The 19,448-nt window shown below is 45.8% G+C and overlaps 1 protein-coding gene across 1 annotated transcript in view; it reads left to right on the top strand.

Moving 5' to 3' along the window:
• Window positions 1-19,448, top strand: part of LOC144119232 (fatty-acid amide hydrolase 2-A-like) — an 85,786-nt gene that overhangs the window by 52,102 nt on the left and 14,236 nt on the right. The window contains exon 4 of the mRNA XM_077651903.1: window positions 16,252-16,371. Within this exon, the coding sequence (XP_077508029.1) occupies window positions 16,252-16,371 (120 nt within the window). The remainder of the gene's footprint in view (window positions 1-16,251; window positions 16,372-19,448) is intronic.

Raw genomic sequence — 19,448 nt, 5'->3', positions numbered from 1 at the left:
CCGCTCAGCTAAAACTCTAATCAGGGGCCCGTTTGACAAACTCATGAATGGAGCCAACAGTCACCGAAACCAAGGTGCATAGGGGAATGTTTTTCTTTTTTTGTGTTTAGCTTATCAGTGGGATATTATAGTACTTAGATTAATAAATCGCTTAAAGAATATTACTTATAAAGCAGCAGAAAAAACAATCATGCCGCCGGTGGGATCCGAACCCACGACCTCTGAATATCGCGTCCGGTGCTCTTACCAACTGAGCTAGGGCGACGGCAGTCCAATCTGCTGCTCTCGTGGGTGTTTATGTTCATTGGGTGTAAGCGAACCTTGAGAGTGTTCACCAGGGCCACCCTCGACCATAGCGGCGGACGTAGCACGTCCTGTATTCCCGCGAGCGTGACGTGGAACGTCATCTAACGGCGAGGACGGAAACTGTGAGAGAGCCCTCTTAAGCTACCTATGGCATCAAGACTGCCAGAACCGAGACCCTCGTTAAGCTATTAGCAGATATGTTAAAGTAAAATGAGGGGCCCGTTTGACAAACTTATGAAGGGAGCCAACAGTCACCGAAACCAAGGTGCATAAGGGAATGTTTTTTTGTTAGGGGAATGGTCGAGGATGGCGCTGGTGAACACTCTCAAGGTTCGCTTACACCCTATGAACATAAATACCCACGAGAGCAGCAGATTGGACAGCCGTCGCCGTAGCTAAGTTGGTAAGAGCACCGGACGCGATATTCGGAGGTCGTGGGTTCGGATTCCACCGGCGGCATGGTTGTTTTTTCTGCTGCTTTATAAGTAATTCCCTTTAAGCGAATTATTAATCCAAGTACTATAATATCACACTGATAAGGAAAACACATAAAAAAAGAAAAACATTCCTCTATGGACCTTGGTTTCGGTGACTGTTGGCTCCCTTCATAAGTTAGTGAAGCGGGCCCCTCATATCATTTAACTTATCTTCTAATAGCTTAACGAGGGTCTCGGTTCTGGCAGTCTTGATGCCATAGGTAGCTTAAGAGGGATCTCGCACAGTTTTCGCCCTCGCCGTTAGATGACGTTCCACGTCACGCTCGCGGTTTTACAGGACTTACTACGTCCGCCGCTATGGTCGAGGGTGGCGCTAGTGAACACTCTCAAGGTTCGCTTACACCCAATGAACATAAATACCCGCGTGAGCAGCAGATCGGACAGCCGCTGCCGTAGCTCAGTTGGTACGAGCACCGGATGCTATATTCGGAGATCGTGGGTTCGGATCCTACCGGCGGCATGGTTGTTTTTTCTGCTGCTTTATAAGTAATATTCTTTAAGCGAATTATTAATCTAAGTACTATAATATCCCTCTGATAAGCTAAACACATAAAAAAAGATTCCCCTATGCACCTTGGTTTTGGTGACTGTTGGCTCCCTTCATAAGTATATATATATATATATATATATATATATATATATATATATATATATATATATTATTCATTTACAAATACTGCAGGCCCTGTGCGGGCCCAAGCAGGAGTGGGTACATACAACAACATAAATTACCACTGCCAATTAGCAATTAAGAACACAACAAAACATGTACTTACATCATTATAACAGAAATAAACATGAACGTACAACAGTGCAATACGTAAACAAAATAACAATGAAAAATCGTAACGCAAAAGAAGCTGCTTTCATTGCGGCAATTTTAGAGGTCAAAGAAAAGGTTATTTGAAAGCTGAACGAACGATTCTGTTATATTAGCGTTAACTACTTCTTCAGGTAATTTATTCCATAGTGAAATTGCGTGTGGAAAAAGAGAATATTGATGGATGTTAAGGTTACTAAATGGTTGCTTAATTGTTTTGTTGTGGTTTGTACGAGCAGAGCGCATGGGGGGCTCGGGTAAATAACATTCACGCGCTACTTTGTAGTGACCATGGTACAGCTGATATAAAAATTTGATGCGAGATACAATTCTGCGATGAACTAGTTTTTTCAATTTCGCCCTGTCACGAAGAACGGACACGCTTGAAAAACGCGAGTATGTGGAGTATATAAACCGCAAAACTAAATTTTGCACTCTTTCTATTTTCTTGATTAAATATTTTTGATGAGGGCTCCAGATTTAATCCGCATATTCTAATTTTGGTCTGACAAGAGGTTTGTATGCTGTTAACTTAACGGTCGATGAAGTACGGCGCAATTTCCGTTTCAAAAATGCCAGCTTTTTTAGCGCGTTGCTGCAAACGTTTTCTATATGGGGTTCCCAACTTAAATTGCTTGTGAATGTAACACGTAAATACTTCACTCGCTGGGTTTTATGAATATAAGAATTATTAATAATATAAGCAAAATCTAAGGGTTCTTTCTTGTTGGTAAATGTAATAGCTGCCGTCTTCAAAGTGTTTAGCTTCAGTCCCCATGTTTCACACCATACGCTAATTGAGTGCAACGCGTCATTAAGTCTTACTTGGTCGCAGTGATGATTTACACTAGTATAAATAACGCAATCGTCCGCAAACAACCGGATCTTTACAGGCGATTGAAGAGATAAATAGATGTCATTGATATAAACTAAGAACAACAAGGGACTGAGAACTGACCCTTGTGGCACCCCTGAGTTCACTTCCAGTGTGCCAGAAACGCAGTCTTTAACAGCAACGTATTGTTTTCTTGAGGACAAATAAGATTCTATCCCACGGATGATATTGCGTTAAATGCCCATTGAGAGCAGTTTAGTTACTAAATCGGCATGCGGAACTACATCGAACGCTTTGGAAAAGTCCAAAAACACTGCATCGATTTGACCCCTCATATTCAGCTCATTTATAAAATCATCCGTTATCTCAGCTAACTGTGTTATTGTGGATAAACCAACCCTAAATCCATGTTGATTTGCATGAAGTAAATGGTTATTCTATAAATGTATTACATTCGCTTTAAATAAAATATGTTCTAGCAGTTTACAAGTTGTGGATGTCAAGGAAACTGGTCTGTAATTATTTAGTTCTAGAGGGGATCCAGATTTGTGAATCGTAACTATCCTTGCAAAGCGCCAGTCATCTGGTATCACACATGATTCTAAACATGTTTTATATCCTACATATAAGTACTCTGCTACCCAGATTACGTATCTGTTGAGGAAAACATTAGATATTTTGTCCGTACCTGATGACTTTTTTATGTCTAGATTACGTAAAATACTAAGGATGTCGTTTTTGCTTAAATCTACTTCGGGCATCGGATTACGAAACGTGTAAGGTTGCAAGTACGCGTGCGATGCGTTTATGGTAAACACCGATTGAAAAAAGGCGTTAAATTCATTAGCAATGGTCAAAGGATCGTCAATGCCTGTGCCAAATGTTCTGATCTCTGTGAGGCCGCTTTTATCTTTAGATAAATATTGCCAAAATTTCCTTGGTTGCTCCGACATGAAAGAAGTCAATGTGGAAGAAAAGAACCGATCTCTTGCAGTGCGCACTTTATTTTTGAAAGTGCATACTAGATTTGCAAGTTGTTTCCTGTCACCACATTTTCGAGAGCGTTTTATTTTGCGTTTTCGATGTATCAGATTATGATCCATCTACGGGTACTCCCTGTTGATGCGCTTTTTCTTCAAAGGCACGTAGGGGCTTTCACAGTGCATGACTATGTCTTTAAACTTTGACCACAGCACACTAACGTCACTTGTCTCATTAAAGGAAGGGAATAAAGATTCAACACAACTAATAATGCCGTCATCATCAGCATGCGTATAGTCTCTTACAAATGTGTCAGAAGGTTTAACATACGATCGCAAGCCCGAAATAGGACACTCAAGAACAAGTAACTGATGATCAGATATACCGTCCTTGGCACTGACTGAGCAGTCTGGAAGCGAGCTACTTCCAAACGAAAGGTCAAGTACAGCAGAGCTGGAAATTCTTGTAGAATCCAAAACCAACTCGGTTAACGAAAACGTAAATGCAGTTAGTAGTAATGACTCAGCATTTTTGGAATCTTCGCCGTCATGCGAAAGGCTGCACCAGTTAATTCCTAGAAGGTTAAAATCTCCTGTTATAAGGATGTTGCAACGCGAATTTGTATTTTGCAGCAAATAATCATATAAGGAATCCAAGTATTCCTGAGCACCATTCGGAAGCCGATAGACCCCTCCTAGTAATATAGTTTTTCCAAAAAACTTCATTTTGCACCATATGCTTTCATGATCATTGATGCCGTTTAAGCGTGTGAATTTAATGTTCTTTATTGCAATTGCAACTCCGCCACCCCTTGATCCTCTGTCCTTACGGATAAGCGTGTACGAAGGAGGCATTATTTCTGAATTTTGCACATCGGAATGCAGCCAGGTTTCAGTTACCACTAGGACGTGTGGTTGATAGATCAGAATTATATCTTCAAGGCTCTGGATCTTATTCAGTACACTGCGTGCGTTCAACGAAACAAGCCGTAGCGTCTTGACGGATTCCCGTCATTTTTTATCTAGCTTACGCGTGTTCGCACGTGTGGGTCGATGAGAGGAAGTTTCGGGTTGGGCAGGCGCAGATGATATGGACAACTCTATTCTGCGATTGCGCGTTGCGTCCCATACGTATAGCCTGTCATCAACTTTGAGCTTATCGAAACGAAAGGAAACCTTAGAATCATTGCTCTTTTCTTCAGCCGCTGAACGCCATAATTTTGCACGAATATCCCGAATATTTTTTGAAAAATCTTCCGATATAGCTATTTTTGTGTCCTTTAATGCGAAGCAGGATGACATAACCTTTGTTTTGTCTACGTAGTTAAAAAATCGCAAAATGATCGGACAATTTCGCTGTGCATGTTTTAGGCCAATTCGGTGAATACGCTCTATAGAGTTTACTTCAACGCCTAGAATCTTTTTAAAAATTTCTTCGTTAACTTTCCGCTCTAGTTCTTCTGAGTCCTCCTCTGGATCTTCCTTTACTCCATATATTACGATATTGTTGCGACGACTTCTGTTTTGGAGATCATCTACCTTTTTGGTTAACTCAAGAACTAGTTTGTTCGTGTTATTGCAAGCTTCGTCCACTTTCTCCAACCTTTGCTCACAATTCTCAATTCGGCATAGTTCTTTCTCAATTTTGGTAATCCTGGTTTGAATATTCTCGACTGTCGATTCTACCTGTTTCAGATTATTAGTCAGCGAAGCCAGAGTCTTACTAGTCTTTGTTTGCTCTTTCAAAATTTTCTTAAGTAATTGGTTGTTTAACTGTGTCTCAGACTCTGAATCAGAAGTAGGACCAGGATTTAGCTCTATGTCTCCGGATGTTAGTAGCAATAACCTGATCACATGTAAACAGTCACATAATAGACCTAACGAACACTGTGGGCTTGGCAACACCGTAAATATGACTGTATCATCTCTAATAGAAGAAGTTAGATACTTGTCACCAACCTGGGCAAAAAGAATCGGGATCAGCATCCTTCAGTAACCGGTGTCACCAAGCCCACTGAAGGAATGCTGCAAGAGCGCCCAGTATTTATGCCTGAAGTGGTCGCTATCCGATGATGTCACCGAGCTGATACGCTGACAGGCTTGATGCACGTAGGGCGTTATTTCTTGGGTGAGCCGTGGCGATGGCATGAAGACCAGGTCAGTCGGCGCATGCTCTTCAGGAGTCATTTCGAACGGAGGGTCCGTTGATCCCACGACGAAGTGCGCCCGGCAGGCGATCTGGGCAAAAAGAATCGAGATCAGCATCATTCTGTAACCGGTGTCACCAAGCCCACTGAAAGAATCTTGCAAGAGCGTCCAGTATTTATGCCTGAAGTGGTCGCTATTCGATGATGTCACCGAGCTGATACGCTGACAGGCTTGATGCCGTAGGGCGTTATTTCTTGGGTGAGCCGTGGCGATGGCATGATGACCAGGTCAGTCGGCGCATGTTCGTCAGGAGTCCTTTCGAACGGTGGGTCCGTTGATCCCACGGCGAAGTGCGCCTGCAGGCGATCTGGGCAAAAAGAATCGGGATCAGCATCCTTCTGTAACCGGTGTCGCCAAGCCCACTATATATATATATATATATATATATATATATATATATATATATATATATATATATATATATATATATATATATATATATATATATATATATATAATACAAATGCGCGAATTTGAACTAGTATGGATCCGATGAGACATGAAAGTAGGTGCACTGACACACGGTGCAACAAAAGAACATTTTTAATACCAACGTTTCGACCACGGTCTAGACTTCGTCAGAGTGGCCTGATATCGAAGAGGCCGTGCTTTTATATGTGCACGTGTGGTCTCGGGCAGGGTAGTGATCGGCCTTTCACGTTGGTAAAATACTACACATGCGTACCATACAGCAATGAAGAACAGATTAGCAGGTGATAGATGAGGCTTTTGAAAGTTCAGGAGGGGCATGGGTCTCGCCTAAACAACTGCGCGCCTAGTTTTCCTTTTGTGTAGCATTGGGGTGACGTCGCATAGGAGAAATGGATCAGCGTCGCGGCGAAGGTGAACGGCGGCTAGATAGGGCCGGACGGCCAGGGAAAAGAGGGCGACTTGTTGACGGTTCAGCAGGTGCGGAGTCACTCGTGGAAGGCCAGTAATAAGGAGATTCAGGGTGTGGTGCTGAAACTTAGAGACGACGACGGCAATGACGTGCCACGTGACCACGCAATCCGCGAGTGTTAGTAAATAGGTCGGTTGTCGGTGGTGAGCCAAAGATTGCTGACTCGTAGAGCCGGTCGAAGATAAGGTACTGGTGCTCGTACAGGAACTGGAGGTGAAGGATTGCTAGGCTGCCGAGGTCTGGCGGGGTCGTCGTCGTATGTCAGCGGAGCGTCGACAGGTAGCGGCGGATGAATGAGCGGGAAAGCCTCAACAACATTCCCTTAAAATTATTGTCGCACAGCTGGAGCCTACTATACTTGTGGTCCTGGAGGGCTCGGTAGAAGTGAGAGCTGAGGCGCTAGTCCTTCGCGTACAAAGTCTTAAGGAGGTGTCAGCAGCAAGCGTCACTTCAGCAAGGAACTGAACCTGCCTGGGGTGCTTACCAATGTGTATCCTCAGCTTTCGTTGCTCCTCGAAGCTCTGGCAGAGAGTGACAACTTCAGCAATGGTGCGCAAGTCGCGCGTTAACAGCATCTGGAAGACGTCGTCGTCTCTACCCTTCAAGATGCGTCTTATTTAGTTCGCTTACGATATGTGGATGGTTACACGTTTGCTTGAGTTACATGTTTGCATGAGTCGGCATCTTCGATGTAGCTCGTACAGCTCTCGCCGACCTGCAGCGATCGTTTGTGCAAGCGTTGTTCTGCGCGAAGCTTCCTGACCGCCGGACGACCAAGCCCTTCTGAGAAGATCGTCTTGAAGTCAGACCAAGTGGTGATGTCCACCTCGTGGTTTCGATACGACAGGTTAGCAACACTGGTAAGATAAAAAGAACGTTGATCAGTTTGGTTTCATCGTGCTATTTGTCATAAAGGTTTACTGGTCAGTAAGATGCGAGGCAAGCTACCACTGCATGCTCAACGTTCTCGCTGAAGATGACCGCATTGCGTCGGCGAAGGGAGCCGGCACAGAAAACAGCAAGACCCACTTGCACGGCTCTATGTTGAAATTCCTCAGGCATCGAACGTGTCGGAAGAGTTTGGCCGCGGTGTTCCAGAGCTGTCACCCGGCACGTCCACCAAATGCTTTACGGGGATTTATTTAAAGGAACCGGGACGACGGGAAGCAGCAGCGAAGGCAGTCTAATGTCAGTTAGGTCGAGCACAGACATACGCGGTGATAACAATGCTGCTGAAGCGCACCTTCAACTCCTTATTTGTCACAATGTGCAGTTCTGCTTTACAGTATATAGGTGTCCCAGCTAAAAGTAATCAAGCTTTAAAAAAACAGAGTGTCCTAGCCGCGTGAGACGAACTTAGGGTTATTTAAAGTTGCATGGCCTAGCCTGCTGTATTTTTTCGTTCTTGAAAGTTAACTGAATAGTTGAGCATAATTAGCAAACTTTTCAAATATTACCATGGGGAACAAAGTGTCTCTGGAAAAACTGTAGATCACTTTGAAAAACCGTTGACTGCAACGTTTGCACCAAGATACCGTTAACGTGAAGTTGTTTTTTTTCGGCCTTAAACCCTAGCTCGCACAATAAACAAAAACGTCTACGTGACGATGGTGCCATATTAACATGCCAAGACGCGTCTAATAGAACGAAATACATTTTTACTGAAGTGCTTTTCCCGAGGAGCCTTTGCGTGCCCATTGAGGAAGAGATGTGACCTAGCAGCTAGTCACGTGATTGCTTTCTTTTAAGGCCAATAAGTAAGGCTACGTCAATCGTACCTTGAAGGAAACAGCGCTTCTAGTGCTTTTTGTGACGATCTACAACTTTTACATTGGCACTTTTTTCCTCAATTAAATAACTAATAAGTTAGGTAATTAAACTTAAGTAGTTAGTAACTTTGAAGAACGAAAAAATACAGCAGACTAGATCACGCGACTCTAAACAACCGTCAGTTGGTCTCACACGGCTAGGACACTGAGTGTTTTTAGCAGCTTGGTTACTTTTAGCTAGGACACCTGGTATATATAAAAGAGGAAGCCAACTGATATCGGATCTTTTCTTGATCAAACCAGCGGAACTCCGCTTTGCAATGTTGTGCTCGCGCTCCATTCCTGCTGTTGAGCTCGGCGAATTTGGACATGGGGAGGATTCCCTGAAAACCACCGCGAAGGTGAACGAGCCCTCTGGAAGAAACGTGGCTGCAGGAATGTCTGAAGCAGCGACGACAATGGCGTCCCTACGTGTTCGAACAGGTCATAAGACGACGAAGTACAAGATAAGTGTTGTCCTATTCAGTTACACTGGGTTGAACAATTGCCCGAGAGCTGCGCCTTCGACAGAGGTTCCGCGTTCCGGTCATCAGTACAAGGTCTTTCAACCCCTGCTGGGAGACAGCCCGCATTCCTGTGTCACGCAGGCGCCTTCCTGTTCCACTTGGGCGCAGTCCGGACCCAGGTGCGGATCCTGTTTCCTTTCCCTCCACCGAGCTGCGAGAAAACATCAGGACCGCCCTGCCGTGGGTGGTACCATCAGTGCCATTGTGTGATTGGACATCTTCCCAAGCAGCACAAGTACTTGGGCCAACATTGGAACTGCATAGGCAAAGTTGGCCCTACAAAGGACCAGGATGGGACCATCCTGTTGCAATATTGGGCCGATGACCTGTGCTGCTTGGGTTTCTTCTAACTGTGCTCCCCAGCTAGGGATCTGGGGAATACGAGGAGTATTTAACGAGCTGCTGGTTTGGTACCAGAAGAGAGCCCCCATCTGTAGAGATACCCTTTGCTGGGAGAAACTCCCGACCGCTAAGAAGCTCCCTTTACTGAGAGGCACTCTCTGTTGCCCTTACTTTTACAGTATGTAAATAGTCTTTGTATAATTTTTTCGAGTTTTCTCCCTCCGATCCTCCTCGTCTCTTCTCCGGCCCAGTCACGCTACCTGAATCCAAACAACTGAATGGCAGCTGTGGGACGTCCACGTGAAGTTACCGGCTCCAACGGACCTCGGCAGCTACGGGACTGACGGGCGTCAGCTATACCTTGGCAGGGTGAATGCCCAATGTTTTCCGTTCATTTCGCCAGACCGTACTAGCACAGGCAGATGGTAGGTGCGGATTCCTGTTGTCTGGGAAATTGATTTAGGGAAACTGCTTTGTGCACTTGAAGCTAGGGCTTTTGTTTTATTGGTCTTGCTAACGCATGGTGGAACTCACGATGGTGAAGTTAAAAGTGCAGGAGCTGCTCGAAATTTGCCAGGAGCTGCCGGTTTTGCTCCGTTCTGTGAAAAGAAAAAATAAATTCTCGAGGTTATGCGGCAGGAGGAGGTGACTACTGAGGAGGTCGACGAGGCTTGGGAAACGATTGTTGGACGCAAAGAAGAGCAGAAAAGATGGGAGTTGTTCGAGCAGAAAGAAAAGGAACAGCTTCGGTTGGCTCAAGAGAGACGGGAGGTCCGTGAGGCAGAGGAAAAAGCGAGAAAACATGCTCAAAAAATGAAGGAGCTCGAAATCGCGTCGAACGGAGGGAATATGGCGCGTCTTAGCCCTGTAGCTTCGGTAGAGGAGCAAGGGAGGCAGAGATTGCAGGAGCTCGTCTCACCATAATGCGTGGGAGGCGATATTGTACTGTTTTTGGTAAATTTCGAACGTGCATGCGGGAAGGTGCACATCGACAAGAGCGCTTGGTCAGAGAAGTTACTTCCTCTCCTTACGTGTGAGGCGGCCGAAGTGGTGGCTCGCCTTTCACGGGTAGAGTGTGATGACTACGAGATGGTAAAGAGCGCACTGCTTAGAAAGTGCCGGCTTTCTGCTAAAGCCTTTAAGCAGCGATTCAGGCAGGCAAAGAAAGGCGGAGAGCCGCATACTGACTTCGCGTACCGGCTTAAAGTAACGTTAGACGAGTGGCTTAAGGCCGCTGATGTGCACGGAAGTCATGACAAGATACTGGAGTGCATCGCACTACAGCAGTACTATAGCGCGATTCCAGAAGATCTAAGGATATGGCTGCAAGGTAGGGTAATAGATATAGACCTAGACAAAGCGGCACAGCTCGCATACGAGTATTACGTTCGCCGAAACCTCCGAGGCAAGGCAGGGTACGGTAACAGGTTACGAAAGGGAGAAACCTTTCTATAGAGTATCCCCTACCAAAGGGTGCCGCCAGCATGCCGGGATCACCGGGCAGAAGTTGCGGGATCAAAAGGAAGAGGTAGCGAAAAAAGATTGAGCCACCCAAATCTGCCGATTCGCCGAAACAGCAGGCACCTGGAGCTCGCACGTTTGAAGCGCGAAAGCACATTGTCTGCTATAACTGCAACAAGAAGGGACACATGTCATTGAACTGCAAACAGCAAAAGATGGCATTCGCGTGCATGCGAGAGCCGGAGGAAAACCTTAAATTGCTGGAGCCATACACGCGGGACGTGGTGATAAATGGAAAGGAATTCAGTGCACTGCGGGATTCAGCGGCTACCATGGATGTTGCTCACCCGTCCTGTGTTTCCTCCAGGCACTACACCGGCGAATGCTCCTGGATTAAGCAGGTCGCCGAAGAACAAAGTGCATGCTTGCCTATAGCGAAGGTGACCCTAGAGGGGACTTTTGGCAGGCTAGACACAGAAGCGGCAGTTAGCGCAAAGTTGCCGACACACTTGCCCTACCTGTTTTCGAACTAATCCGAGCAGCTGCTGAAATAGAAAGGTCTCTCTCACCTCGGGCTTCGCTTGCATGGCGCTAACACGTTCTCGAGCGCGAAAGCTCGCAAAGAAACTCGACTGCGCTCCGATAAATGAGCAGGCACCGAACCACCCTCCCGACTAGCCGGGGGATCCTTGCAGGAAAACTGATCCATCTAATCCGCATGAGCATGACCAAGAAGGTATTCGCGAACCAGCGGTAGCTCATGAAATTCAAGGAACTGCCGATTCCGTAGAGAACGGGGCAACAGGAACCAACGCGAAGGGTACGACATTAACGCCTGCTTCGACTTGTTGGAAGGAGTTGACTAAGGTTGATAGGAAAGCACTCATTGCAGAGCAGAAAAGCGACCCATCTTTAAGAGCTCTAAGCAATAAGGTGAGCGAGGGAGTCGCCAGAAAGAACATCAGCTTTCATGAGAAATCAGGACTTCAGTACCGGAAATACGGCGACTCAAAGGGACGCGCATATGAGCAACTCCTGGTGCCTGAGCAGTACCGGCGGCAGCTTCTAGAGCTCGCACACGGAAATGCATAGGCGCGCCACCTGGGCATACAGAAAACAAAAGCTAGATTAGTCCTCGAATATTACTGGCCTGACTGCTGGAAAGATGTGGAACAGCTGGTTAGATCTTGCGACACCTGCCAGCGGGTCGGCAATTCGACGAATAAAAAAAAGCGCCCAGGACACTAGTTCCCCTCATTACAGAACTCTTTCGGCGTCTTGTAATAGACACTGTCGGCCTGCTGCCAGCGTCCAACTCTGGTTGTCGCTACATTCTGACCTCACTGTGCGTGGCAACCAAATTTCCCGTGGCCATTCCCTTGAAGGAGCTAAGTTGCGCATGTGTTGTAGACGCCCTTTGGTCAATTTTCCCTCGCGTGGGGTTCTCTGCAGAGATAAAAAGCGAGAATGGGAGCGTGTTCACACGCTGCTTAACAGCAACGTTCTTTGAACGGTGTGCGATTAAAATAATCTGCAGTTCCATTCACCACATTCAGTCATATACAGTCGAGCGCATGCAGTCAGTGCTGAAGCGGATACTTAGGCCTTTGTGTTTTGAGCATAAGGGCGATTGGGAAGGCTGCATTACAGCAGCACTCTTTCCAATGAGATCCGTCCTCCACGAAAGCACAGGATTTAGCCCCGCTGAACTAGCCTACGGGTGTTACTTGAGGACCCCGTTGCGCATGCTAAGGGAGTCATGGGAGGGTTACTGAGAGGATCCCTGTTAGTGGAATACGCTCTAAAGCTACTGGAAAGGCTTGCGAAAACCAGAGACCTCAAGGAAGCAAATGTCAGAGCAGCGCAGTCGCTGTGTAAAGTGTACTACGATAAATCTGCGCGCAAGCGCACCTTTCAATCTTTCGTCCAGGTGATGTTGCTGCGTCCGTCAGAAAGGAACAAGCTTGAGGTGCAGTAAGAAGGGCCAGCTAAGGCGATGTCCATGCTTTTGGACACCAACTATGAGGAAAAAGTTAAGGACAAACACAATCGGATAATCCACAGTAATTTGACGAAGCCTTATGTACAGCGTCAGGCCATGGTGAACATTGCGCTGAACATGCCAGAGGAAGAGATTGCACACATACGAGGACGAGCAAGCAGTGAATGAGCTGCTAAATTCAATCAACAGAGAGCCACGTTTGACGGAAAGTCAACGAGGAAGCATGAAAAACGTCTTCCGTGCCTTTGAGGCGGTGTTTTCAAACAAGCGAGGAAAAACAACCCTCATAAAACACGACATTCAGCAGTTCAGCGAACAGCCGATCAGAAGCAAACCGTACCGTGTCTCTCCAAGACAAAAGAAAATAATTGAGACGGGGATCCGCCGTATGTGCGAACTTGGCGTCATAGTGCCCTGCGAAAGTGACTATACGTCACCAATTATTATTGTAGAGGTTCCAGGCAAAGATCCCAGACCTTGCGTGTACTACCGGAGGCTGAATTCAATTACAGTGGACCAGTCCCACCCCATTCCGAACATCGAGAACAGGGTTGAAACAGTCGCTAAATCAGAATATTTATCCACACTGGATTTAGTTCGCGGTTACTGGCAGGTGCCACTCACTGAGCTCGCCATCAGGTACGTAGCATTCGTGTCCCCCGCGGGCACGTTTCGCCCTGTAATGTTGAGCTTCGGCTTGAAAAATGCCCCGTACTGTTTTTCAAAGTTAATTGTCCAGGTGCTGCGGGGACTTGCAGATTGACGACGGGCCGTTTTTTCACAAAACTGGGAGGAGCACATTGAACACCTGCGTATTGTGTTGAGCCGACTGCTTTAGGCTGGTTTAACGGTAAGGGCGGGAAAATGCCACCTGGGGTGCGCCTAAGTGAACTATCTTGGGCACGTGGTTGGACGAGGCCAACGCAGACCTGCAGAAATTAAAGTGGCTGCCGTGGTCGAGTACCATCGCCCAAACACAAAATCGGAACTCAGGCTTTTCCTTGACCTAGCAGGCTATTATCAGCATTATGTAAAAGACTACTCTGATTTAGCCAGCCCCTGACCAACGCGCTGAGAAAAAGTGAGCCTACCACTGTTTATTGGGACCAAAAGAAAGAGAAGGCGATTCAGAGTCTGAAAACGGCCCTAAGCGAGCGCCCAATACTGGCAGCGCCAGCTTTCTCGAAACCCTTTATCACACAATGTGATGCCTAACCGCGGTTGAGACGCTATTTTTTGCCAGGAAAGCGATGGCAGGCAAACACGGCCGGTCCTTTACTTGAGCCGCAAGCTCAGCACGCGGGAAGAGGCGTATAACACGTCTGAAAAAGAATGCGCATGCCTCATTTGGGCTATAGACAAACTGGCATGGTACGTCTCCGGGTCCCGTTTCACATTAGAAACGGACCATTGCCGTTTGACTTGGTTGCACAATATGTCGCCCAAAAATGGTCGTCTACTGAGGTGGAGCCCCGCACTCCAGCACCACAGCTTCAAGGTTCGCTACAAGAAAGGCAAGCTCCACACAAATGCCGACGAGCTAAGCCGAGCATTTTAGCTGGTAAAGATTTCACCAAAAGGGGATATCCCCCAAGTTTATAGTTTTGGAGATTTATTTCACATTCTCTTCCTACTGGAGAGCGTATATCTCCCACTTTCTTTGCAGTAATGTTGTTCATAATCAGGTAACATACCTTGGAGTACGTTTTCCTTATTTCGGCCAAGGATAAGTAAGAGCGAGTGGTGTAACGTACCTTGACTTTGAGCTATTGGGGCGGGCAAAATTGAACGCCACGTCGGCCAAAACAAGTCACCTATTCCTGTACCGCGTGCCCTCTAAGCACCAACCTGATTTCATTTAGCAATTTTTTTTCCCTTCCAAGTGCACCTCGAGCGGGAGCACACGCCTTGGACAGGTGCCATGTCTAAACTCCTCGTCGGGAGACACCATGTGTTCAATCAGGCAAAACATTCGATCTTTTCAGGTTTTAGTTGAAGTTTTTGCTAATTGCAGCGTTGGCCCTCAGTTTTGGTCTGGCGGGATGAGTGGGTCCTGAAGGCGCTTGCTTTTGTCAGGTGTGGTTTGGCGTCTGTGATCGCTTTTGGCTAGCATTGCAGAAAATTTCCCAAAACGGCCATCTGACGAGGGGAAGCGATGCCGAGATTCGGCACTGAAGGCCATTCGAAGACTCCCAGTGAGCATGTGGCTCCTGGCACGCCCAGTCAGCCTAGCTACATTGCTAGCAGTTCATCTTCCGGGCGCGATATATGGCGGCGGGGGTGCTGTTGGGCTCGCGTTCTCTTCCTGCTGTTGAGTTCGGTGAATTTGGACATGGGGATGATCCCTTGAAAACCAACGCGAAGGTGAATGAGCCCTCTGTAAGAAACGTGGCTGCAGGAATGTCGGAAGCAGCGACGACAAGGGCGTCCCCACGTGTTCGAACAGGTCATCAGACGACGAAGTACAAGATCAGTGTGGTCCTCTTCAGTCATGTTGGGGTTGAACAATTGCCCGAGAGCTTCGCCTTCCCAAGCAGCACAAGTAATCCGCCCAATATTAGAGATGTACTGGCAATTAATGGTTCTACAAAGGACCAGTGTAAAAATACCCTCTTCCAATAAACGGCCAATTGCCTGTGCTGCTCGGGTTCGACAGAGGTTCTACGTTCCGGTCATCAGACGAAGAAGTACAAGATGTGTTGTCCTCTTCAGTCACGCTGGGGTTGAACAATTGCCCGAGAGCTGCGCCTTCTACAGGGGTTGCGTGTTCCGGTCATCAGTACAAGATCTTTCAACCCCTGCTGGGAGACAGCCCGCGTTCCTGTGTCACGCAGGCGCTTTCCTTTTCCACATGGGCGCAGTCCGGACCCAGGTGCGCCCCCGCCTGGAGGTCGTTTGGACGACAACGTGGCTTGTTCCTGTTCCCTTTCCATTGATCGAGCTGCGAGAGAACATCAGGACCGCCCTGCTGTGGGTGGTACCATCAGTTCCATCGTTTGATCGGACATCATTCTTCGAACTGTATTCCCCAGCTAGGGATCTGGGGAATACGAAGAGTATTTAACGAGCTGCTGGCTTGGTACCAGAGAAGAGCCCCCCCCCCCCCCTTGAGAGATACCCTTTGCTGGGAGAGACTCCCGACCGCTAAGAAGCTTCCTTTACTGAGAGGCACTCTCAGTTGCCCTTACATGTACAGTATGTTAACAGTCTTTGTATAAAGTTTTCCAAGTTTTCTTCCTGCGATCGTCCTCGTCTCTTCTCCGGCCCAGACACGCTACCTGAATCCCAACAGCAATTAGATTCAAATTTTTTTCTTGTTCTATTCTAATTCCAATAGCATTTCTTCGTTTTCATAAGTTTCCAAAAGTGTCGCGGCACCTACAGGCGGCACGTTTGCGCTTGAACGAGGTGTCTATGCTGTCCCATAATAAACAATATTCTCTCGGTCGCGGTTTACTAGAATTTGTGGGCAAAATCGGTACGAGTGGAAGCAACAATGAATGCCACGAAGTCGCCTCCGGATACGTATGCTCGATTCTTTACTGGCTTTACACTTCTCTGCAGGTGGCGTGGCTAGCCTGCTCTCTGCAGGCGGTGCGATACTGGGAATCGGGACCGACATCGGCGGCAGCATTCGTTTGCCATCTGCATACTGTGGTACATTTGGACACATGGCAACGCCAGGTATGGGGTTTTAAGGGGAAAGCGTTTCTTGGCTCATGAGTGGCTTGGACGGAAGTTGTAGATGGAAGTTGTCCGCGCGAACTGTCAGTCATGAGTTGTATGGTAAATAAAACAAAAATGCAAAAGTTCATTACACAATAGTTCTTAAGCAACATAATGTAATAAATTTTCGAATTCAAGAAATTTCGAAATCAACCTAATTTTGAACTGAAGTAGCAGAGGTTTGAAAACTACGAAAAATTGTCCGGATTCGCATTAACCCTAGAAAAATTTGGCAAGAAGTTAACACTCTTAGACATAAACCTACTCGTAATCGTAATACCACTATTCCCTCAGCTAATAAAAGTATGAAACAATATTTTGCAGCAGCAGAACTAAATAGGAATTTCATAAGTTCTGGAACATATACCCCATCACAGTATCATGTGCCAGACAGTGTGCTACGACTGGAAAAACCTAGCATTTCGAACACGATAGTCATGGCTCTGGTGACAGAAACAGAAATAGAACACATAATTAAAAATCTGAAAAACCAAACTGCGGCTGGCTTTGGTGATATTACGGCACATCCATTTAATCATGTAGCTGACATTTTGAGCCGACGTTTTAACCTACATTATTAACCGCATGTTGGAAACGTATCTTTCCTGAGGAGCTTCAGATTGCCCATGTGTGCCCTGTTAGCTAAGGAACAGGTGAGGCCGCTATAAATAACTACAGGCCAATTTCTGCTCTCCCAGTTTTGTCCAAAGTGTTTGAGATTGTTATAAGCAAGCTTCTAGCTAGTTTCATTGAGAAGTATAACATTATATATGATAATCAATACGGTTTCCGCAAAAACAAATGTACCGAGGAAGCTTTACTAAGTGCCAAACATGAAATACTCCACAATACTGAAAATAAGTTGTCCACACTTGGACTATTTCTTGACCTACCTAAAGCTTTTGATTCCGTTAGCCAAGAAATATTATTAACCAAACTTAGTAATTATGGAATACGTGATGGTGCACTAGATTTGATGCGGAATTATCTCAGTAATAGGCATCATTATGTAAAATGCAACAATGATGTATTGCCCAAAGTAAAAGTAATCAGATGTGCCTCACAAGGGTCTATACAAGGTCCAATTTTATTTAATCTTTATATAAATGACTTGTCTGATATACCTGCTTCCCCTCGTCTTGATATGTACGCAGATGATGCTAATGTATTCTTTGCGTCTACTTCGCTTCGAAATCTAAAATGTACAGTTGATGAATATTTGAAGAAACTTTCAGCATGGTTGCACACAAATAGGGTAAAACTAAATATAAATAAAACCAAGTAAATAATTTTTGCTCCAGTTAACAAAGCTGTTGAAACAACCACTACTATATTATTTAATAATATTAAAACAGAACAAATAGCGGCGCTGAAATTTTTGGGCGTGTGGTTTGAGACCGATCTATTTTGGAACACACATGTGGAGAAGTTAAGTGCAGAATTAAGTATGTTTGTTGGGTGCCTTTGTAGGTTAACTTACTTGATACCTCTCTGGTTGAAGAAAACATTGTACTGCACTTCATTTTATTCCCGACTATCATATTGTAGCCTAGTATGTGGCACTACGAGTAAAAATATTATGCCCGGTTACCCACAATACAGAGAAAAATTTTAAGAATGTTTGAAAGCTACAGGGGCAGACCTCAAGATTTACCACCTAAACCCCTGTCCTTAAAATATGAAAACCTTAAACCTAGTCAGATATACTATTAGAAGCTTGCACAATACATAAAAAAATAAGCTATATGGTAACGTCGAGCCCAAGACACCAAGTCGATATTGCTTACTAAAAGAAACGCTTAGAACACCACGCATACGTACAAACTAAGGCAGGCAATATTTAAACTACCAAGTCCCCCTATATTTAAATAACCTAGGAAACTGGATTGATTTCAGGTTACGCATTTCAAAGAAGTCACTCAGAAGATTCCTGCTGGAGAATGAAATAATAAATAATTAACTTTAAAATTTCTCCTAACGCTGCTTTGTTAAAATAATACAATTTAAATTTCTGTTTAAACGTGCGCTACGTATGTTTGATGTATATTATATGCTTCTTAAAGTTTTTACAGTTTTATGTTCTGTTCAGTTTCAACGTTCGCTGTCTGTTCAAGATGTATGGTATATGCTTGCAAGTTTTGTTTGAAACTGCGCCTTGTCTGCCGTTACTGCTCGATAGGGCAGGAGCCCCTGTCAAACTACGCCTTTGGCTCTTGCTTTATTACGCATTTGTTACCTGTTTAACAATGAATAAACTTCAAATTTCAAACACCAACTGAAGGATAGAAAGGAAAACTGAAAAATAAAAGAATTAAAAATTAAACATGTAAAAAATTGAAGGACAGTTAAGCTTCGCCTTTAACAGTAATTTACACTCGTAAAGAAAGCAAGGGCGCAGGCCCCTGAGAAACACGAACAGAACGAACCACGAGCAGTGTACGTGGATGCAGCTAAACACTTAAAAGGTCAAACATACGTGGCATGTATGGCCACTCCAAAGTCAGCACTTGTTAACGCCACAACCTTTCACGCTAGCTCTATAGGCAAGACAGATAATCACTTATCACACTGGCCATCGCGGATCCCTGCACCATAACTCTTCTAAGCGACCCTAAGAGTCTAAGCGACTCTAACTCGGTAAGCGCGCTCGCACTGTGAATTCTGCGCAACCAAATTATCAATCACATCAATCTCGTGTGGGTTCCGGCTCACGCGGGTAACTCCGGAAACGAGGGGTCGACCGTCTAGCCCGAGGTTTAACCAACCGGGAGCCGGGAGACCTATCGGGAGCGGACGCCCCCGCCGAGGCACCTAGCTCGTACGCGGAGATTACAAACTTTTATCGCGAGTTAAGTTGCACGTATACCGCCCGTCACCTATATGGACAGGGCGCATGCCACGAGACTCAGCCGGCTACAAACAAAGCCCATTCTTAGCCCTCACCTATTAAGTCGAACCACAAACGGTGAATATGACCCGGCATGCCCGCACTGCGGCGACTAGACGCACGCCACCCAAGACCATATTTTATGGGA

The sequence above is a fragment of the Amblyomma americanum genome, chromosome 2 (assembly GCF_052857255.1).
Source record: "Amblyomma americanum isolate KBUSLIRL-KWMA chromosome 2, ASM5285725v1, whole genome shotgun sequence".
NCBI classification, from domain to species: Eukaryota; Metazoa; Arthropoda; class Arachnida; order Ixodida; family Ixodidae; genus Amblyomma; species Amblyomma americanum.
Note: the sequence above shows the minus strand (reverse complement) of the source record. Positions and strands in the feature narration are given on the sequence as shown.